The sequence below is a fragment of the Microtus oregoni genome, unplaced genomic scaffold (genome assembly GCF_018167655.1).
Source record: "Microtus oregoni isolate MIOR12 unplaced genomic scaffold, Mior012 000012F_ref0000307, whole genome shotgun sequence".
NCBI lineage: Eukaryota > Metazoa > Chordata > Mammalia > Rodentia > Cricetidae > Microtus > Microtus oregoni.
Window position 1 is genome coordinate 47649628 of NW_024543071.1, and position 20897 is coordinate 47670524.

At 43.7% G+C, this 20897-nt stretch overlaps 1 protein-coding gene across 1 annotated transcript; it reads left to right on the forward strand.

Annotated features, from left to right (window-relative positions):
- The first annotated feature begins 17756 nt into the window (after positions 1-17756).
- LOC121454615 (40S ribosomal protein S24-like) lies at positions 17757-18158 on the forward strand. The gene has a single exon (XM_041662028.1). The coding sequence runs from the start codon at positions 17757-17759 to the stop codon at positions 18156-18158; it is 402 nt and encodes a 133-aa protein (XP_041517962.1).
- Positions 18159-20897: the final 2739 nt, after the last annotated feature.

Consider the following 20897-nt stretch of genomic DNA (forward strand, 5'->3'; position numbering starts at 1 on the left):
CGGGAGGCAGAGGTAGGTGGATCTCTGTGAGTTCAAGACCAGCCTGGTCTAGAGAGCTAGTTCCAGGACAGGCTCCAAAGCCACAGAGAAACCCTGTCTCGAAAAAACAAAAAAATAAAAAAAAAAAAAGAAAAATCAATCAAAAATAAAGGACATTGAGCCTATAATTAGTGATCCTAGAGAAGCTAAATAAGAAGGAGAACCCAGAGAAAAACATATAGGCATCCTCCTGAATATTAACCTTCATCAGGCAAAGAAAGGAGACAGAGACAGAGACCCACATTGGAGCACCAGACAGAAATCTCAAGGTCCAAATCAGGAGCAGAAGGAGAGAGAGCACGAGCAAGGAACTCAGGACCGCGAGGGGTGCACCCACACACTGAGACAATGGGGATGTTCTATCGTGAACTCACCAAGGCCAGCTGGCCTGGGTCTGAAAAAGCCTGGGATAAAACCGGACTGGCTGAACATAGCGGACAATGAGGACTACTGAGAACTCAGGAACAATGGCAATGGGTATTTGATCCTACGGCACGTACTGGCTTTGTGGGAGCCTAGGAAGTTTGGATGCTCACCTTACTAGACCTGGATGGAGGTGGGTGGTCCTTGGACTTCCCACAAGGCAGGGAACCCTGATTGCTCTTTGGGCTGACAAGGGTAGGGGACTTGATTGGGGGAAGGGGAGGGAAATGGGAGGCGGTGGCGGGGAAGAGACAGAAATCTTTAATAAATAAATTAATTAATTAATTAAAAAGAAAAAGCAATCAATCAATAAATAAATACTTCACCTTATGTGTATTTTGCCTGTCTGTGCACCATGTGAATGCTTGCAGCTCACAGGAACCAGGAGAGGGTGTCAGATTCCCTGGAACTGGAGTGACAGACAGTTCTAAACTGCCATGTGTGTGCAGGGAATTTAACCCCTCTGGAAGAACAGTTAGTGCTCTTGGCTGCTGAGCCATCGAGGCAGCCCCAGGACATTTCTGTTTAAGCTAAAGGAGTTCTGTAATTCCAGAACTGGTTTGGGGGATGGGAAGCAGAGACAGGAGGGTCACACCATATCTTTTATCAAAAGTTCAATGGCAGAAACAACAGGAGGGACCCTGCCTTAAAAACAAGGTGGAGAGATGGCCTAGTGCTTAAGAAAAAAGTACTCTTCCAGAGGACCTGGGAGTGGTTTTCCACACCCACCTCAGGGGGCTCAAACGTCTGTAACTCCTGCTCCAGGGAGAGCCAATGCTTTCTGCCCCCTGCAGGCACTGCCTGCACATAGCACACAAATTCACACAGGCACACACATAAATTTAAAAAAAAAAAAAGGCAAGAGAAAACTGACTCCCCAAAAGCTGTCCTGTAACCTTTACAGTTCCCCACCCTTACACACACACACACACACACACACACACACACACACACACAAAATAAAATCTAATAAATAAATAGGCAGAATGTGGACAAATGCCAGAAATAAAAACGAAATTGCCACAACAATAAACCCTACCTGACTACTTGGAGCCTGCCTCGTGTCTTGTAATGCCTTCATAGAAACATGGAGAACTTAATGCCTAATGACCCAAGGCCTTGTCCCAGATGTCCAGTCTCAAGAAAGATAACTGAATGTAAAACTTACTACTTAACAAGATCATGAGACGTCTACTTAGCTCTGTAGACAAGGATCCCACACAAATGGCACAGGAGATAGGACCAAGCAACTCCCCTTAACTGTAAAAAAGAACCCACACTCTTGCTCCCTCTGGTGGGGAAGTCTGAGAATTCACCCACTTCTCTTTACTCTTTCCCATGTCAGCTGAACATGATAGTGTGCGCACACTTGTGTCCCAAACCACTTGTGCACTGGGGGGTTGGGAAAAACTGAGACAGGAGGATTACTGTTGTTGGGTGTTGGTTTTTTCACCCCCTACTCCTTACTCTTTTGAGGGGCCGGCCACCCAGCTACCAAATAAATACACACACGGTCACACGGTGACTTATTATTTCTTATAAATGCTCAGCCTTTGCTTGGCTTGTTTCTAGGCAGCTTTTCTTAAATTACCCCATCTATTTTTCTGCCTCTAGACTTTTACCTTTCTTTAGTTCTATATACCTTTTCTTTCTTTTTTTTTTTTTTTTTTTTGGTTTTTGGTTTTTCGAGACAGGGTTTCTCTGTGGCTTTGGAGCCTGTCCTGGAACTAGCTCTGTAGACCAGGCTGGTCTCGAACTCACAGAGATCCGCCTGCTTCTGCCTCCGAGTGCTGGGATTAAAGGCGTGCGCCTCCATCGCCCGGCTCTTTCTTTCTTTCTTTCTTTCTTTCTTTCTTTCTTCCTTTCTCCATTGCTGGTTGTGTAACAGGGTGACTGGCCCCTTCATTACTTACTCCTTCCTCTCCTCCCAGATCTCTCCTTCTGTTTATTCTCTCTGCCTGCCAGCCCAACCTATCCTTTCTCCTGCCTCGCTATTGGCCATTCAGCTCTTTATTAGACCATCAGGTCTTTTAGACAGGCAAAGAATCACAGCTTCATGGAGTTAAACAAATGCAGCATAAACAAAAGTAATATTCTGGGGGCTGGAGAGATGGCTCAGTGGTTAACAGAGCATTGCCTGCTCTTCCAAAGGTCCTGAGTTCAATTCCCAGCAACCACATGGTGGCTCACAACCATCTGTAGTGAGGTCTGGAGACCTCTTCTGGCCTGCAGACATACACACAGACAGAATATTGTATACATAATAAATAAATAAATATATAAAAAAAGTAATATTCTACAACAGATTACTGTTGAGTTCAAGGCCAGCTGAGTATATATAGTGAGTTTTAGGCCATACTGAACCATGCAATAGGATCCTGATCTGGTAATTACTGTTTCTCAGCCTGACCTGGAACATCCAGACACAAGGCATAAGGTGCTGGCCTTGAATCCTGCAATTGAAAGGAATGGTCTTAAATGCTAACAAAGCTACATCTGCATTCATCATACCTTTGCCTGTGCACAAAAAAGAGATAGAGATGGAGCGAATAGCCTGATTTAGAATCTTTTCATAAAAGCTTGTAGCTCTCTTGGCAGGAGATGCTCTAAAGAGAGACAGGTCCTCTCCCGTGGGCTATTGGAACAATGAATCCTGAAGAATGAAAATTTCCTCAGGAATCTCATGCAAAGGGAAGAGAAGGGCTGAATCAAGAGAAGGCACTTGCCTTCCAGGAAGACATTGCACACATTTTAATAACTGGTCAGACCACCTTGCGGGACAGACCACACTTCAACCAGGTCACTTTACTTAGGTATACCTCTTGCTCTCTGTTTAAACTAAAACCTTGACTCAGATTTGGGGGTCACTGGGCTCCTCTCTTTATTCCTCTTCTTAGTGTGGCCCACATTAAATACTGTGGTGGCTTGAATAAGGTGGCCCCACAGGCTCCTGATTTGAGTGCTAGGGAGTGGCACTATTTGAAAGGGTAAGGAGGTGTGGCCTTGCTGGAAGAAGTGTATCACTGGGGGTGGGCTTTGAGGTTTCTTTTCTCCTGCTGCCTGTGGATCCAGATGTAGAATCCTCCGCTACTTCTCCAGCATCACATCTGCCAGTGTGCTGCCATGCTCGCCATCATGACAATGGACTAAACCTCTGAAACTATGAGTAAGCCCCCGTAAGAAAGTATAAAATATTTGTTTTGTAAGAGTTGCCTTGGTCATGGTGTCACTTCATAGCAATAGAATGCTAAGACAAATATATCTCTGCTTTTCATTATTATTGGTTTTGGCTTGGTTGTTTTTTGAGATTTTATTTTATGTGCATGAATATTTTGCCTGCACATATGTCTGTCCACAATGGATGTACAATGCTCCCAGAAGCCAGAAAAGGGTGTCAGATCTACTAGAAATGAATTTTGGACAGTTGTGATTGGTTTAATAAAGAGCTGAATGACCAATAGCTAGGCAGGAAGCGGTTAGGCAGGACTTCCCTAGGCACAAGAAACATGCCAGAGATGGGCTGGAGAGATGGCTCAGTGGTTAAGAGCATTGCCTGCTCTTCCAAAGGTCCTGAGTTCAATTCCCGGCAACCACATGGTGGCTCACAACCATCTGTAATGAGGTCTGGTGCCCTCTTCTGGCCTGCAGACATGCACACAGACAGAATATTGTATACATAATAAATAAATAAATTTTAAAAAAGAAAGAAAGAAACATGCCAGAGGACATGGAGGAGGAACATGATGTGTAAGATTGAAGAGAGGTAAAAAGCCAAGAAGCAAAATGTAGATAAATATAAGTGGGTTAATTTAAGTTATAAGAGCTAGTGGAACAAATCTAAGCTGTAGGCTGAGCTTTCATAATTAATAAGTCTCCATATCATTATTTGGGAGCCAGCAGTACAGAAAAGCCTGCTATATTGTGATGACGGGCGTGTGCTACCATACCGTAGGCCTTCTAACAGACAATACAATAATGTTCAGAAACATTTGTTTTCTTTTATGTGCACATTTGTCTGTGTGAGGGGGTCAGGTTGCCAGGCACTGGAATTACAGACAGTTGTGAGCTGCCATGTGGGTGCTGGGAATTGAACCCAGGTCCTCTGGAAGAGCAGCCAGTGCTCTTAACTGCTGAGCCATCTCTCCAGTCCCAATCAGGAACACTTTAGAAAGGAAAAAAAAATGCTATAATGCTACCTCAGTCATTTCTTTCAAATCCTTGAGACTATGCATATTTTATAGATACTTGTGATGTGGGTCCATAAAAATCTATTCCGGACAGTTCTTTTTTTTTTCTTTTTCTTTTTTTTTTTTTTTTTTTTGGTTTTTCAAGACAGGGTTTCTCTGTGGCTTTGGAGCCTGTCCTGGAACTAGCTCTGTAGACCAGACTGGTCTCGAACTTACAGAGATCCGCCTGCCTCTGCCTCCTGAGTGCTGGGATTAAAGGCGTGTGCCACCATCGCCCAGCCGGACAGTTCTTAAAACCCTTAAAATAACCAAAGTGGTATCATTTTGGATGTTCCTGATCTGGCAACCCCTGGATTGCTTCGCTCAGTGGGGCTGGCTGTTGGGAAGTCCCTATGATTAGAGGGTTGGGACTTTGAGCCTCACCCAGGCCTCTTGGGGAGGAAGGAGTGCTGAAGATTAAGCCAGTCACCAACTGCCAATAATTATTCATGCTCATGTGGTGGAAACCCCCCAGAAGCCCTAAAGGACAGTTTAGAGGCCTCTATTGAAAAAGCGCATCCAGGTGCTATGAGGGTAGTAACACCCCCTGCCCCGCCCACCCAGCGTGGGAGAGCCGCACTCCAATACTTAGCTCCTGAGTTGTGTGTGTTTTGTGAAAGGGTCTCTGTAGTCTAAGCTAGCTCGGAACTCACTGTATAGCTCAGGCTGACTTCCAACTCATGGTCATTTCCTGGTCTCGGCTTCCTGGGTGCTGGGCTCTTACACGCAACACACGCAGCTTCCGAGTTGTTCCCTTCTTACTAAACATACGGAGTCAACTATTTTCCTGACTTCTCTGAAGTTAAGCGTTTCTGAAGGAACTACAACAACAATAGGGCCTGGGGTCTAGCTCAGTCGCCCAGCATGTGACTTACGTGCAAAAACATCCCGTGTTCAGTTCCCAGTGCTGGGTGCAGATGCCCCCAAAGACAAGGAGAGCAACAATAAAAAAAAAAAAAAAAAGTTACGTCAACTCTCCAAGCAAGCACCAGCTGGACAACTCAGAAAGATAAGACAAGCCCTGGGACAGATAAGAGATAAATGGAGCCAGTGGAGCCTTGAAGTAACAAATACCAGGCCAGCAAGAGGGCTCACCAGGTAAAGGTGCCTGCAGCCAAACCCGTGGACCCAAGTCAGATCACATCTCCAGGACCTAGCTGTGGAAGGAGAGAACTAACTCCTTCAAACTGCCCTCCCCTCCCTCCCCCCACCCCCATCTCCACACACACAACAAACAAACAAACAAGTGTAAACAATGTTTAATATATTAAAGAAACAAGCTGCTGGACAAGGGAGGCAGAAACAGGCTGATTTCTGTGAGCTTGAGCCCTGCCTATGATCAGAAGGAAGGAAAAGAAAAATAAACAAACAGCTGTTAGTGTCATCTGAAAAGAGACTCTGGTATCCCGATCTGGGCGTGTTCCTGAAGATAGTCCTTGTCTAACATCCGCAAAGCCCTGGGTCTGATCCCCAGCACTGCATAAACTGGATATACTTTGGTGGTATAGCAGAAGGAACAGAAGGTTCCTGCTGTATAGTTGGAAGCCAGTCTGGAATACAAGAAAAGAAATCCTTTCTCAAAAAAAAAAAAAAGTTTTTATCTAGTCCTACTTTAAATAGAATGGAGTTATGGAGTTGCTTTCACTAGATAAAACACACAAACAAGTATCATTTTCTCAACAGTCTCAGAGAGAGACGACAGTATCTTAGTACCTCAGTGGGAGAGCACTCCACCCCCAACAGCACACAGACACACAGACAAATAGACAGACACAGACACACATCCTGAAAAGATAGTCTGAACAGACTCTGTGCCCTTTCCTTTGGCTATCAGATTATTCAAACAATAGGCCCCCAAATATGAAGTTTTCCTAGGATTCCTATGCTGGGGAAGGGGAAGTCAGAGAAAAAAATGCTTCCCCCCAAAAGACTTTGCACACCCCACTTTGAAGGACAGACGGCAGCGGAAGCAATGATGAGTCAGGGATGGGCAGGACCACATCTTGACCAGAACTGCTTCGTTATATGCATTCTTGCGCTTTCTTCAAACCTAAACTTCATGTAGGATCTAGAAGATGGCCCTTGGGCAGAGGAATCACCCTACCTGCTTATTCGCTCCTTTTACCTATGTAGCCACATTGAATAAATCTTCTTTGTTTTCACTATGATCTCTTTAATTGGTGTACTGAGGATGGATGCCCCAGTGTATCTTGTTGGGATTGCCAGAGCTCAGAGTGTGACCCTAACACCAGCAGTAACACACACATATATACTGTGTGTATGCATGTTCCCAACTACTGCTGAATCAGAGGGAGCAGAGCCTACCACTGCAGGGTAGGGCTGGTCACAGAAAAACAAGTCAAAAATTGCAGGAGCTTCTTCCTGGGCGTATATTTGCTGTTCTGAGTTTGAGCAAGAGGCTAGGAATTCAGGAATGCGCCTGGTCACCAGATAAGGCAGTTGAACTGAGTGGCCTCACAACACGGAGGGAAAAACTGGGGACTTGAGGAGCTCTGGAACATAACAGTTTTTGCCCTGAGATGACTCTGAAAAGCAGAGCAAGGTTTCAGGCCGATGGTGCTGATAAGTGGACTCCAACCCCCATCAGGGGGAGGGTGAAGGATCAGGTCTTACTGGGAACAGGAGGGAACATGGAGTGAGGTGAGGCAAGATTGCAGTGAGGCATCAGGGGATAACTCAGTGGGAGAGAGCTTGCCCAGCCCAAGATGCATGAGGCCCTTGGGTCAATCTTCAGAACCATAGTTTAGGAGATGATGTTGTAGTATTGCTTCCATCTTGGTTGGGTTAAGGTGACTAGTTCTCATCTTATCTAGTAGAGGAAGGAGTGGGAGTGAAAAAAATCTGGAGACACTAAGTTGGTTTTTTTGTTGTTGTTGTTTTTTTTTTTTTTTTTTTTTTTTTTTGATTTTCAAGACAGGGTTTCTCTGTAGCTTTTTGGTTCCTATCCTGGAACTAGCTCTTGGAGTCCAGGCTGGCCTCGAACTCACAGAGATCCACCTGCCTCTGCCTCCCAAGTACTGGGATTAAAGGCGTGCGCCACCACCGCCCAGCTTGACACTAAGTTTTTATGCATCTAGTAAAATTTTGGAAGACTGGGGAGATGGCTCAGCATGCTGACTCCTTTTGTCTCTGTCTCCTGGGGCTTTCACAATCATATTTAATTTCTATTTCTACCTGAGATAAGGTCTCAGGTAGCCCAGTTCAGGCTCAAACTCACTATGTAGGTGAGAATGACATTGATCTCTCTCTCTCTCTCTCTCTCTCTCTCTCTCTCTCTTGTTTTATTTTTGGAGACAGTGTTTCTCTGTAGCTTTGGAGCCTGCCTTGGAACTCACTCTGTAGACCAGGCTGGCCTCAAACTCACAGAGATCCATCTGTTTCTGCCTCCTGAGTGCTGGGATTAAAGGCATGTGTCACCACTGCCCAGCTGAACTCTTTTTTCTCAAGATTTATGCATATGAGTGTTTTGCCTGCAAGTATGAATGTGCACCATATTTGTGCCTGATGCCAAAGGAGATCAGAAGAGAGCATTAGATCCCCAGAGACTGGAGTTACACCATGTGGGCGTTAGGAATTGAAACCACGTCCTTTAAGAAAGCAACAAGTGCTCTTAATCACCAAGCCAGCTCCCTGGCTCACATTTATTTACTTGTATGTTTGCGGGGAGCTACATACATACCATGGAGTACATATGAAGGTCAGAGGACAACCAGGGGTCGTCAGTTCTCTGCTTCCTTTACATAGGTCCCAGGGATTGAATTCATCAGGTTTGACAGCACACCTTTTCCTGTTGAGCAATCTCACCAACTATTTGGTAGTTTTGAGAGTCTAGTACAGTCTGTGCTAGCCTCTAACTTCAAATACTCTTGCCTTAGCATCCTGAGGGACGGGACTGCAACCAGGAGCTACCCTTGGTTAAAGGGGTATTGTGTTTGTGGCCACTCTTTATGGTAATCCCCACACCTCCAGTTCATTGAGTTTCTTTTTTAATTCTTCTTTTTTTATATTTTATTTATGTAGTGTGTGTGTGTGTGTGTGTGTGTGTGTCATACATGTCACACGAAGGGCAGAGAACAGCTAGAGGAGCTGGTTTTCTTTTATAATCACGCGGGTTCCAGGGATCAAAGTCAGGTCATCAGTCTTTACCCACAGAGTCATCTTGCTGCCCCTAGACTGAGCCTGAACTGTCAATCCTACTGCTCTGCCTTCCGAATACTGAGTTTTCAGACAAGCCCAGCATGTCAATGTTCTTCACCAGGTGAGGGTATGTGTGTGTGGATGTGGAAGGGGATTCTTTCCCTGCTCATATTCCCTTAGCTTTTTCTTTCTGTCCTACGTCTGACTTAACAGTGGAGGACATGGAATAATGATCAATGACCCGGAAGACAGACAATAGAAATTATCCAAACCAAAGAGCAGATAGAAGAGAAACAGGACAGTCCCGTTTTGAGAACTAGTATCAGACTGTCAGATATAAATATAATTAGAGTTTAGGAGGCAAAGAGAAAGAAAGACAGGAATACTTAAATAAATGACAGTCAAACAGTCCCCAGATTTGGTAAAAGATATGTACATATTTGGGATACCAAAATTTTACTGTTTTTTTCTCTTTCTCTCTCTCTCTCTTTCTTTCTTTCTTTTTTTTCTTTTTTGAGATAGGGTTTTACTGTAACTTTGGAGCCTGTCCTGGCTGAGCCTCGAACTCACAGAGATCCGCCTATCTCTGCCTCCTGAGTGCTAGGATTAAAGGCATACACCACCACTGCCCCACCTGACAATTTTTTAAAGTCCTTATCTAGTCAGGCATCTTTAATCCCAGCACTGGGAGAGCAGAGGTAAGTGGATCTCTGTGAGTTCAAGACCAGCTAGGTATACGTGTTTCTAGATTAGTTAGGGATACTAGTTAGAGATAAAAGAAAATGGCCCGTATCTAGGTGTCTCACCATATTGCAACTAAAGATGAGAACAAAAGTGCTGCTTATTTGCTTGGTTTTGGTGCAAGGATCTAAGCTAGGACCTCGCGTACGCTAAGGCTCTACTGCTGCTCACCACAGTCCAACCCAGAGAGCAAAAGTCGGGCAACACACACAGAGGACTTGCAGCTGGCTGGTTCCCAGGAGCTCGCTGGCCAGAAGTGAGCCCACAGCAGCTCTAACATGCCCAGAGAGATGGAACATTCAGAATTCCCTGTTCACCTGGAACGGGCCTTGAGAATGAAGCTGAAATACATTTTCATATACAAGGAAATAGAATTAGCTGCGGTGGTAGAGAAAACAGGAAGACCCCTTTCTGTTTCATCCTAAAGGGTCTTGGCTTGCACTTTGGTGACGAAAGACAGATTAAACACAGCAAATTCACCTGGCCATAGTTTTATAGGATATGAAAGCCTTTGGGTTGGACACCCAGTGTCTCTGATTTGCTATTATTTTTGCTTTTTTGCAATGGAGCCAGGATGGCCCGCAGAAGTGTGACTGGATGTGAAGGGTCTGAGGGACAGAACAGCCTGGGGCATAAACACAGCAAGGCCCGTCTGCTCCAGCTGAGCCTCTCCAGGCGGCATTCCTTCCTCTGCTCCAGCTGAGCCTCTCCAGGCGGCATTCCTTCCTCTGCTCCAGCTGAGCCTCTCCAGGCGGCATTCCTTCCTCTGCTCCAGCTGAGCCTCTCCAGGCGGCATTCCTTCCTCTGCTCCAGCTGAGCCTCTCCAGGCGGCATTCCTTCCTCTGCTCCAGCTGAGCCTCTCCAGGCGGCATTCCTTCCTCTGCTCCAGCTGAGCCTCTCCAGGCGGCATTCCTTCCTCTGCTCCAGCTGAGCCTCTCCAGGCGGCATTCCTTCCTCTGCTCCAGCTGAGCCTCTCCAGGCGGCATTCCTTCCTCTGCTGCAGCTGAGCCTCTCCAGGCGGCATTCCTTCCTCTGCTGCAGCTGAGCCTCTCCAGGCGGCATTCCTTCCTCTGCTCCAGCTGAGCCTCTCCAGGCGGCATTCCTTCCTCTGCTCCAGCTGAGCCTCTCCAGGCGGCATTCCTTCCTCTGCTCCAGCTGAGCCTCTCCAGGCGGCATTCCTTCCTCTGCTCCAGCTGAGCCTCTCCAGGCGGCATTCCTTCCTCTGCTCCAGCTGAGCCTCTCCAGGCGGCATTCCTTCCTCTGCTCCAGCTGAGCCTCTCCAGGCGGCATTCCTTCCTCTGCTCCAGCTGAGCCTCTCCAGGCGGCATTCCTTCCTCTGCTCCAGCTGAGCCTCTCCAGGCGGCATTCCTTCCTCTGCTCCAGCTGAGCCTCTCCAGGCGGCATTCCTTCCTCCCGGCTATGGAACAAGGGCTCTTGAGTGAGGTCTTCATTCCACGACCAGCTGTTACAAGGAAAGGCTGAGGGGTGTTGACAAGAGTATCTGCCTTATGGCTGGCTTTGGGGCGGGGGTTGGGGGGGGGAAGAAACCCACTTTCTGTGATCTAGGAAAAGTCTAGTTCCAGTGGCCTGCCTTGGGGTCACTGTGATGGGTGAGAGAGGAAAAGACAAAAGAGGCCTCTTGCTTTTGAGGCTCTGCACCATAAGTGCTGAGGTCTTTATTTTGCCAGACAAGAGATGAGAACTGAGGAAAGTCGGGTCCTCAGAAAGGAAAACAGCACCCCAGTACCCCATGTCAGTGTTGAGGTTCTGTACTGTGAGACTTTTCTGTGGGTCTGTAGAATAACATCTGCCCCAGCAACTCCAAGAACAATTCATTCAGGTCCGTCTTTTTTGTTTTCAACACGGTCTCTCTACTGTAGCTCTGGCTACCCCAGAACCCAATATGTAGACCAGGCTGGCATTGAGCTCACCGAGATCTGCCTGCCCCTGCCTCTTGAGGGCTGAGAATAAGGCATGTGCCACCACTTTTGGCCCTCAAGTTCATATTGAATAAAATGATTTATTAAGGGTCACTTATGGGGACCTACAGGCAGCTGTATTTTCCCCAAAGTCACCAGCCCCTTTCCCCTTAGGAAGCTCCAGTTTGTTTTGAATCATATTTACTTATTGTGTGTGTGTACATGCCTCTTGTGTGTAAGTACATGATGGGTATGTGTGTGTGAGCATACCATGCCGTCTCAAGCATGTGGGGTCAGAGGATAATTTCGGGAGCTGAGTCTCTGCTTTCACATGAACATCAGGTCTTGAGGATTTAACCCAGGTATTGAGATTGGTGACAAATGCCTTTACCCATCTTGCTGGCTCAGAAAGTTCGAGTTTTATGGCTCTATATGTGTAAGACTGGAGAGACGGCTGAGCAACTGAAAGTGATCTTCAGGACCACATGATGGAGAGAAATGAGTCCTGAAAGTTGTCCTCTAGTCTCAACATTTCTAGTGGTGGCATGGGTACAAATCCATCATATGCACTCTCTCTCTCTCTGTGTGTGTGTCTCTCTCTCTCCCTTTCTTTTTCTCTCTCACACAGACAATGCATGCACAAACACACAAAAAAAGATTTTAAAAAGAGTAAAGGAAAAGTGGAGCAAATGGCTGCAAATCTAGGCTCAGAGCGCCACCTGGTGTTAAAGTGCCAGTGACTGCAGGCTCAGATGAAGGCTCCGTCAAACCAGAGACAGGGAGAGCTCTGTGTGTCTCCATCCAACCTGCTGTCAGGGATTCTGCTACGCTCAACAAGCACTGTCCTACAGTGGGAAGGATGGCTGTTTCGCTGCCTCTGGAACCTGGGAAAGTTAAATGGCAGCTTGCTGCAAGATGAAGCTGCTCTGCCAAGATTCAGAGGAGCCTCATGAATCCTGGGTTCACCTTCTAGCATGGCAAAGCAAAACAAAACAGTTCCAAAATACTAACGGTATCAGGAAGGAGAAAGGGAAACAAGTCCCTGTGGCTATTACAAATAATAAAGAACACGATGGGTGTGTGAAAACCTCACAGCCATGGTATTTGTCATTTTATTTTAAAGAATGGGAAGCTCTTAGAAAAGCAAGAGTATCCCAACCTTAACTTGTAAAGTAGGAAATCTAAACTGTCAAACATCATAATATCAAGGATAGGCATCACTGTAAGGTAAAGGGTTGGAAACAATAAATTTCAAGCAAATGGACCTAAGAAAAAAGCTGGTATAGTCACTTTAATATCTGACAAAATAGACTTCAAATCAAAACTAAGAGATAGGGAAGGACACTCCATGCTCATCAAAAGAAAAGTCCACCAAGAGGACATTTCAATGGTTAATATCTATATCCCAAATGTAAATAGATTTTTCTTGGGGCCGCCAGCTCACAAAAAGTGACACAGAGACTTATTAGTAATTACGAAAACTTAGCCTTATCTTAGGCTTGTTTCTAACTAGCTCTTATAATTGAACCCATTTCTATTAATCTACATGTTGTTTGTAGTGGCATTTCAATGGTATTTTAATAAATAAAGCCTGCCTGAAGATCTGAGAGTAAAACAGTCCCACTGGTCAGCCTTACAGACCAGGCAGTAGTAACACACACCTTTAATCCCAGTAGCCACACTAGTTGCCATAGAAACTGGGCGGTGCATGCTTTTAATCTCTGTGGTACATGCCTTTAATCCAAGCCCTAGAGAAGATTATAAAACAGCAGGAGACAGCTCTTAGACACAGTCTCATTTTGGGATTCCTGGAGACAGGATTGCCAGTTCAGACTGAGTTTGAGGTAAGAGCCAGTGGCTGGCTGCTTTGCTTTTCAGATCTTCAGATTGAACCCCAATTTCTCTGAGTTTTTATTAATTGTGCTTCATTTGGTGCTCAACATGGGGCACAAATTTATGAAAAATCAGTTCACCTGAGGCTTTTTAGCCACCAGCCCAGGCCAGAGCTGAGATTGGAATTCCAGCTCTAGGAGCTGGACCCAAAGCTTGCCACCTGGGTTTGGGAGAAAAACTAGTGCTCCCAGCTCCCATCCACCCTGGTTTAGCTTCCATGTAAAGATGGAAAACACAGAGAGAATCTGGATATTGTATGTTATTGTGTTGTCTTTGAATTGTTTGACAGCTGAGGAAGGAGCAACAGCTGCTAAAAGGCACTGGATTAATCCAACCTATATATTTTGAAAATGCCTTGACTTCAAAATTTAAGTCAAAAGGTATGTTACTTTGGAGAAGAGGTTTTACTTTTGTTTCCACAGGAAATAAGAGGCTGTAGATTCATTCTGGGTTAAGAAAAAATAAGGTTTGATCAAAGAAGACCCCCTGAAAAATCTCCAGTGGGAACGGATGGCCCAGATGCTCCAATGTTTCAGAGCACCTCTGTTGCAGTTTCCTCTGAGTTCTACATCCAGAACAGCCTCAAGACTGCTGGCTGAAATAATCCATCCTCACAGAATACTTCAGTAAGGACTTGACCATATCCTAAATTTTCTTTGGGTCCCCATAAGATTATCAGCACCCCCAAAGAGCAGGAAGTAGCCTAGAAAACTATACCCACATCATCAAAAAATGGATTATGGATGTTTATCTTTGTATAATGTGTTAGTTACAGGTTGTTGTGGATAATGGCCAGGAAAAAAGCTAAACAAAGGAAATTAGATTCAAGGTTCTTATTTTTGAAAAAAAAAAAAAAAGGCCAGGCGGTGGTGGTGCAAGCCTTTAATCCCAGCACTCAGGATCTCTGAGAGTTTGAGATCAGCCTGGTCTACAAAGCAAGTTCCCGTACTGGCTCCATTAGCTATTGAGAAACCCTGTCTCAAAAAACGGGAAGAAAAGAAAAGAAAAACAAAAAAAGAAAAAAGAATAAAAAAGGAAAAGAAAAAAGGGTGTATAGGTTTGATAAGATAAAAAGGTAGATTACTGAATCTACTCTAAAAAGAAAAAGGGAGAATATAGATATGATATGATAAAAGGTAGATTATTGGGTCTATTAAAAAGTAACTATTAGTTTTAAATGTTTTACATTGGTTGTAATTTTATATATTGTATACAAACTTTGTATATTGACACAAATTTGAGATTAGTTTTGTTAAAATATACTGTACATACATTTCTAAACTTGTTCAAGGTATTGTACCTATACGGCTCATTTAACAACGTAGTGCATAGTTTGGCGGTATGTACACCTTTAATCCCAGCACTCAGGAGGCAGAGTGATCTCTGTGAGTTCGGGGCCATCCTGATCTACAAGAGCTAGTTACAGGACAGTCTCCAAAGCTACAGAGAAACCAGTTCTCAAAAACCAAAACCAAATAAACAAACAAAAACAATGTAATGCAAATTTCTAGTTCTTAAAAATTATTACCAGCCAGGCGGTGGTGGCACACGCCTTTAATCCCAGCACTTGGGAGGCAGAGGCAGGCAGATCTCTGGGAGTTCGAGGCCAGCCTGGTCTTCAAGAGCAAGTTCCAGGATAGGCACCAAAGCTACAGAGAAACCCTATCTCGAAAAAACCAAAAAAAAAATTATTACCAACTCTTTAAGATAATAAGGAAATATAGGTTACTAGTTAATCACCTAGTATAATCAAATTTGTAGTCACATTAGGTATGTTTTCATGGCAAACAAAGATACCTTTTAGATATACAGGTAACCTTCAAACACTTCAGAGATCTACAGAATATGGCATTTAAGATGTTTTAATAACCTAGGTTGTTGTTGTTGTTGTTTGTTTTTCGAGACAGGGTTTCTCTGTAGCTTTGGAGCCTGTCCTGGAACTAGCTCCTGTAGACCAGGCTGGCCTCGAACTCACAAAGATCTGCCTGCCTCTGCCTGCCTCTGCCTCCCAAGTACTGGGATTAAAGGCATGCACCACCACTGCCTGGCTGGTTCTTCTTTTTTATGACAATGAGACATGTCTGCTCCTGTCAGCACCAATCTACTTCAGAGAAGATTATGCTCATCAAAGAAGCTCCACAGGGAATATACTTTCTTTGTGGCAAAAGTAAGTCACTGGGCAAGAAAATGCCCCTGCCTCAACTGCTGACAGTATGTTGTCCTAATGAGACAAGCAGAACACAAAATATCCTGCTTCACAGAAAAGCCTACTGGATATGTTAGGCCTGTAGGCCAAAGATGGATGCTCTAATGCTGCAGAGGAACTTTGGGTGACTGTTCAGGTAGTCAGCTGTTTTTGTCATTTCTCACATTTTTTAGAAGTCGCTTCCTTGCACTTCTTGCTTACTCAGTTAATATTATTTCCTTCTTGGGTCTCTGAGGGAAGATTAGATAGCTATAGTTATAATTTACCAGATGCAGAAAGCAAGTTATGATAGAAAGTAAATTAGGTATAAGACTTAGGACTTACCAAGATAGGATAGATAAGAAATATTTTCTCTGAATTTTTCAAATGCAAGTGGACTAGACATTGTTGATGCATTTATTGCCTATATAATATATTGTATATCGTCATTGTACTTGTTGTATATAGTTTTCTTATATTATTTATAGCTTTTTATTTTAGATAAAAAAGAAAGTAGTGGCATTTCAATTGTATTTTAATAAATAAGGGCCTGCCTGAAGATCTGAGAGTAAAACAGTCTCAATGGTCAGCCTTACAGACCAGGTAATGGTAACACACACCAGATGGTTTTAGTGAAGAGTTCTATTAGACATTCAAAGAAGAGCTAAAGTTAATATTCCTCAAATTATCACACAAAATAGAAACAGAAGGAACATTGCTCAGTTCATTTTATGAGGCCACAATTACCCTGATACCCAAACCACATAAAGACCCAACAAAGAGAATTATCAACCAATTTCCCTTATGAACATAGATGTGAAAAATATTAACATATTTGCAAACCAGCCAGGCATGGTGGTGCACACTTTTAATCCCAGCACTTGGGAGGTAGCAGTTGGTGGATCTCTGAGGTCTCAGTCAGCTTGGTCTACAAAGTGAGTTCTAAGACAGCCAAGGCTATAGAAAAAAACAAAAACAAACAAACAAAAAGAACCTGTCTTGAAAAAAATAAAATAAAAATCTTGAGAACTAAATCCAAGAATACATCAAAAAGATCATCCACTCTGATCAGGAAGGCTTCATCCCAAAGATGCAGGATGGCTCAACATATGTAAACCAACAATTGTAATCCACCACATAAAGACACTGAAGGACAACTAAGTGATGATCTCATTAGATGCAGAAAAGGTCTTTAACAAAATCCAATACCCCTTCATGATAAAAGTCCTGAAGAGAGTAGAAATACAAGGGACATACCTCAATATAATAAAGGCAGTTCATAGAAAGCCTACAGCTACTTAAATGAAGAAAAGTTCAAAGCAATTGCACTAAAATCAGGAACAAGTCAAGGTTATTCATTTCTCCATATCTATTCAATATATCACTTGAAGTCTTAGCTAGAGCAATAAGAAAAGTGAAAGAGATTAATGGTATGCAATTTAGATAGGAAGAAGTCAAAGTATCTTTATTTGCAGAAGATATGATAGTATACATAAGTGACCCAAAGAATTCCATGAGGAAACTCCTATACCTGATAAACACTTTCAGCATGGTAGTTGGATACAAAATTAACTCACAAAGGGGGCTGGAGAGATGGCTCAGAGGTTAAGAGCATTGCTTGCTCTTCCAAAGGTCCTGAATTCAATTCCCAGCAACCACATGGAGGCTTACAACCATCTGTAATGGGGTCTGGTGCCCTCTTCTGGCCTGCAGGCATACACACATATACAGAATATTGTGTACATAATAAATAAATAAATATTAAAATAACAAACAATCTGAGAGAGAAATCAGGAAAAGAACATCTTCCACAATAGCCTCAAATAATAGAAAATATATTAGGTTATGTCTAACTAAGAGAAAGACTTGTATGATAAAAACTTTAAGCCACTGAAGAGAGAAATTAAAGGAGATATCAGAGAATGGAATGATTGCCCATGCTCATGGATTGGTAGGATTAACATAATAAAAATGGCCATTCTATCAAAAGTCCTATAGACAACACCTACACAATGCATTGAACAATGGAGATGCAGAACTGATTCCTACATAGAGCCTTCACCTGTATGTTCTAGTGTCTTTGGTACAGGAAGGTACTATGCATGCTATCAAAAGAGAAACAAACACCAAGCCACTCTTTTCCTCCTCATCAACTGGGGCATGGTAGTCATCATGAGTGATGCAATAACAATCCAGATCAGGAAGTTCATGACCAATTGTCTACTTCAAAGAAAACAGATGGTTACTGATGTCCTTCACCCTGGGCAGGCAACAGCACCAAAGACAGAAATTCGGGAGAAGTTAGCCAAAATGTACAAAACCACACCAGATGTCATCTTTGTATTTGGATTCACCACTCATTTTGGTGGTGGGAAAAGAACTGGTTTTGGCATGATCTATGATTCTCTCGATTATGCAAAGAAGAATGAGTCCAAACACAGACTTGCAAGACATGGCCTTTATGAGAAGAAAAAGACCTCCCGAAAACAGCAAAAGGAATACAAAAATAAAATAAAGAAGGTCAGGGGGATTACGCAGGCCAATGTTGGGGCTGGCAAAAAGCCAAAGGAGTAGCTCTGCGGTGACTTGATCTGCTGTGATATGCAGACTATTTCCCAGAGGACAAATAAACTAAAAGCTTAAAACAAAACAAAACAAACAAAAACCCACCAAGCCAGCCAGCCAAAAAACCTTTATCTACAATGGTGTACTATCTGCAAGATTGGCTAGGGCAATAGTGGCACAAAGCTCATGGGAGTAACCAACCAAAAACTGGCTTGACTTAAGACCCACTCCACAAGATGAAACTTACACCTGACACTGGGTGACCGAGAACCGGAGACAGCCCAGGACCCTAGGGTAAAACCAAAGAGTACTGGTCTACAAAAAGAAAAAAATTGTAGTGATAAGATGGCTCCTGATGATATTCTGCTAGACTCGTAGATTAGCCAGCATCAGATATGATGCAGCAGATGGGAAATAGAGACCCCCCAGCCAGACATTACACAGGAAGTGAGAGGCCGAACACTCAACCCCAAATGGGGGGTCTCCATCAAATCCCTCCCCTTCAGAGTTCAGAGAATCCCACGGAAGAGGAGGTGGAGAGAATGTAAGAGCCAGAGGGATGGAGGACACCAAGCAAACAAGGGCCTCTAAATCAACTGAGCAAAACTCATGTGAACTCAGACTGAAGCTGCAAGCTCAGAGCCTGCATAGGTATATATTATGTATATTATGTATTATGAGTAGATATTATGGCTTACATTTAGGGTTTTTTTTTTTAAGATTTTTTTTATTGAGAAAAGGAAAAAAAAGTTTCCGCCTCCTCCCAGCCTCCCATTTCCCTCCCTCTCCTCCCAGCCTTCTTCCCCTCCCCCCACTCCTCTCCCCCTCCCTCTCCAGTCCAAAGAGCAGTCAGGGTTCCCTGCCCTGTGGAACGTCCAAGGTCCTCCCCCCTCCGTCCATGTCTAGGAAGGTGAACATCCAAACTGGCTAGGCTCCCACAAAGCCAGAACATGAAGTAGGATCAAAACCCTGTGCCATTGTCCTTGGCTTCTCATCAGCCCTCATTGTTCGCCATGTTCAGAGAGTCCGGTTTTATCCCATGCTTTTTCAGTCACAGTCCAGCTGGCCTTGGTGAGCTCCCAATAGATCAGCCCCACTGTCTCAGTGTGTGGGTGCACCCCTCGTGGTCCTGACTTCCTTGCTCATGTTCTCCCTCCTTCTGCTCCTCATTGGGACCTTGGGAGCTCAGTCCAGTGCTCCAGTGTGGGTCTCTGTCTCTATCTCCATCCATCACCAGATGAAGGTTCTATGGTGATATGCAAGATATTCATCAGTATTGCTATAGGATAGGGTCATTTCAGGTTCCCTATCCCAAGGAACTAACTGGGGACATCGCCTTGGGCTCCTGGGAGCCACTCTAGGTTCAAGTCTCTTGCCAACCCTAAGGTGGCTCCCTTAAGAATTGTGCTTCCGTGCTCTGCTATCCAACCTTCCTTTATCCACATTTAGGGTTTTTATGGGATTCCTGAGCATGCAAACAAGCAAGTCTCTGATTCTTGTGTTTTCTCTTGGCTCTTTTCTTTTGTTGGTTTGTATTGTCCAACTTTGATGATAGTTTTTGTTATTTTATTTTAAAAATGAATGAAGGAATGAATGAAAAACGTAGCCACAGGGTAATGGGTAATAACTAAATTTTCATTTATGTCTGCTGAAAAAGGTAAAGTCATTTCTTCAGTGGAGTGACACTGGGTGTATCAACCACTCCAGGGCAGGCCACATGTCCAGCAGTAGTTAACGAACATATAATGAACTCCATAGTGTTTTGTGTGTGCTTTTATTTGGTTACAGTTTGTTATTTTTATCTGTTTGGGTGTTATTTTGTTTTCTTGGTTGGGAGGGTTGATGCTGTATTTGTTTTTTGATTGTTTTCTGAGAAAGAATTTAAAGTTGGGTGGGTGGGTAGGGAGAGGATCTGGAAGGGCTTGGGGGAGGGAAAGAATATGATAAAATATATTTAAATTTAAAAGCTGTTTTAAATTAAAGAAAAAAAGTGGAAGAAATAGTCTTTCTCATGGGCGATCACACCAATTAAGCTATCCTGTACAGAATGATGAGCCCTGGAAAGGACAGATAAAATTATACAGATTGAGCAGGTTTTAATTAGAAATATATATGTATATGTGTGTACATATATGCATATAACAACACTTAGTGAAAAAAGAAGCCATAAATTTGAGATGGAGCAAGGAGAGGTATATGGGATGATTTGGAGGTGGAAAAGGGAGAAAGGATGTAATTATATTAATCTCAAAAATAAAGTAAACTGGAAAGATGGCTCAGAGATTAAGAGCGCTGACTGCTTTTCCAGAAATCCTGAGTTCAATTCTGGGCAACCACACTGAGGCTCACAACCATCTATAACAAGATCTGGTGCCCTCTTCTGGCATGCATGCAGAATTCTGTACACATAATAAATAAATCTTTAAAAAATTGAGTAAAGAGAATCTTTCCACTTCAAATGATTTAATCCCTCACAGCCTTTTGGTTTTTAATCCCAGATGTAGTCAGGTTGACAACCGAGAATAGCCATCATGGTGGGCAGTGGTGGTGCACACCTTTACCCCAGCATTCTAGAGGCAGAGGCAAGTGAATCTCTGAGTTTGAGGCCAGCCTGATCTAAAGAATGAGTTCCAGGGGCAGCCAGGGCTACAAGGAGAAACTCTGCCTCAAAAGAATAGTCTCCACAATGTGTTAGTTTAGCAAGGTCACTGATCAGTGAATAGGGGAAAAGTCTGCCATGGGCCCGAA

Excerpts from the sequence above, each read along its gene's own strand:
- LOC121454615 (XM_041662028.1), top strand. The coding sequence starts at position 17,757 with ATGAGTGATGCAATAACAATCCAGATCAGGAAGTTCATGACCAATTGT.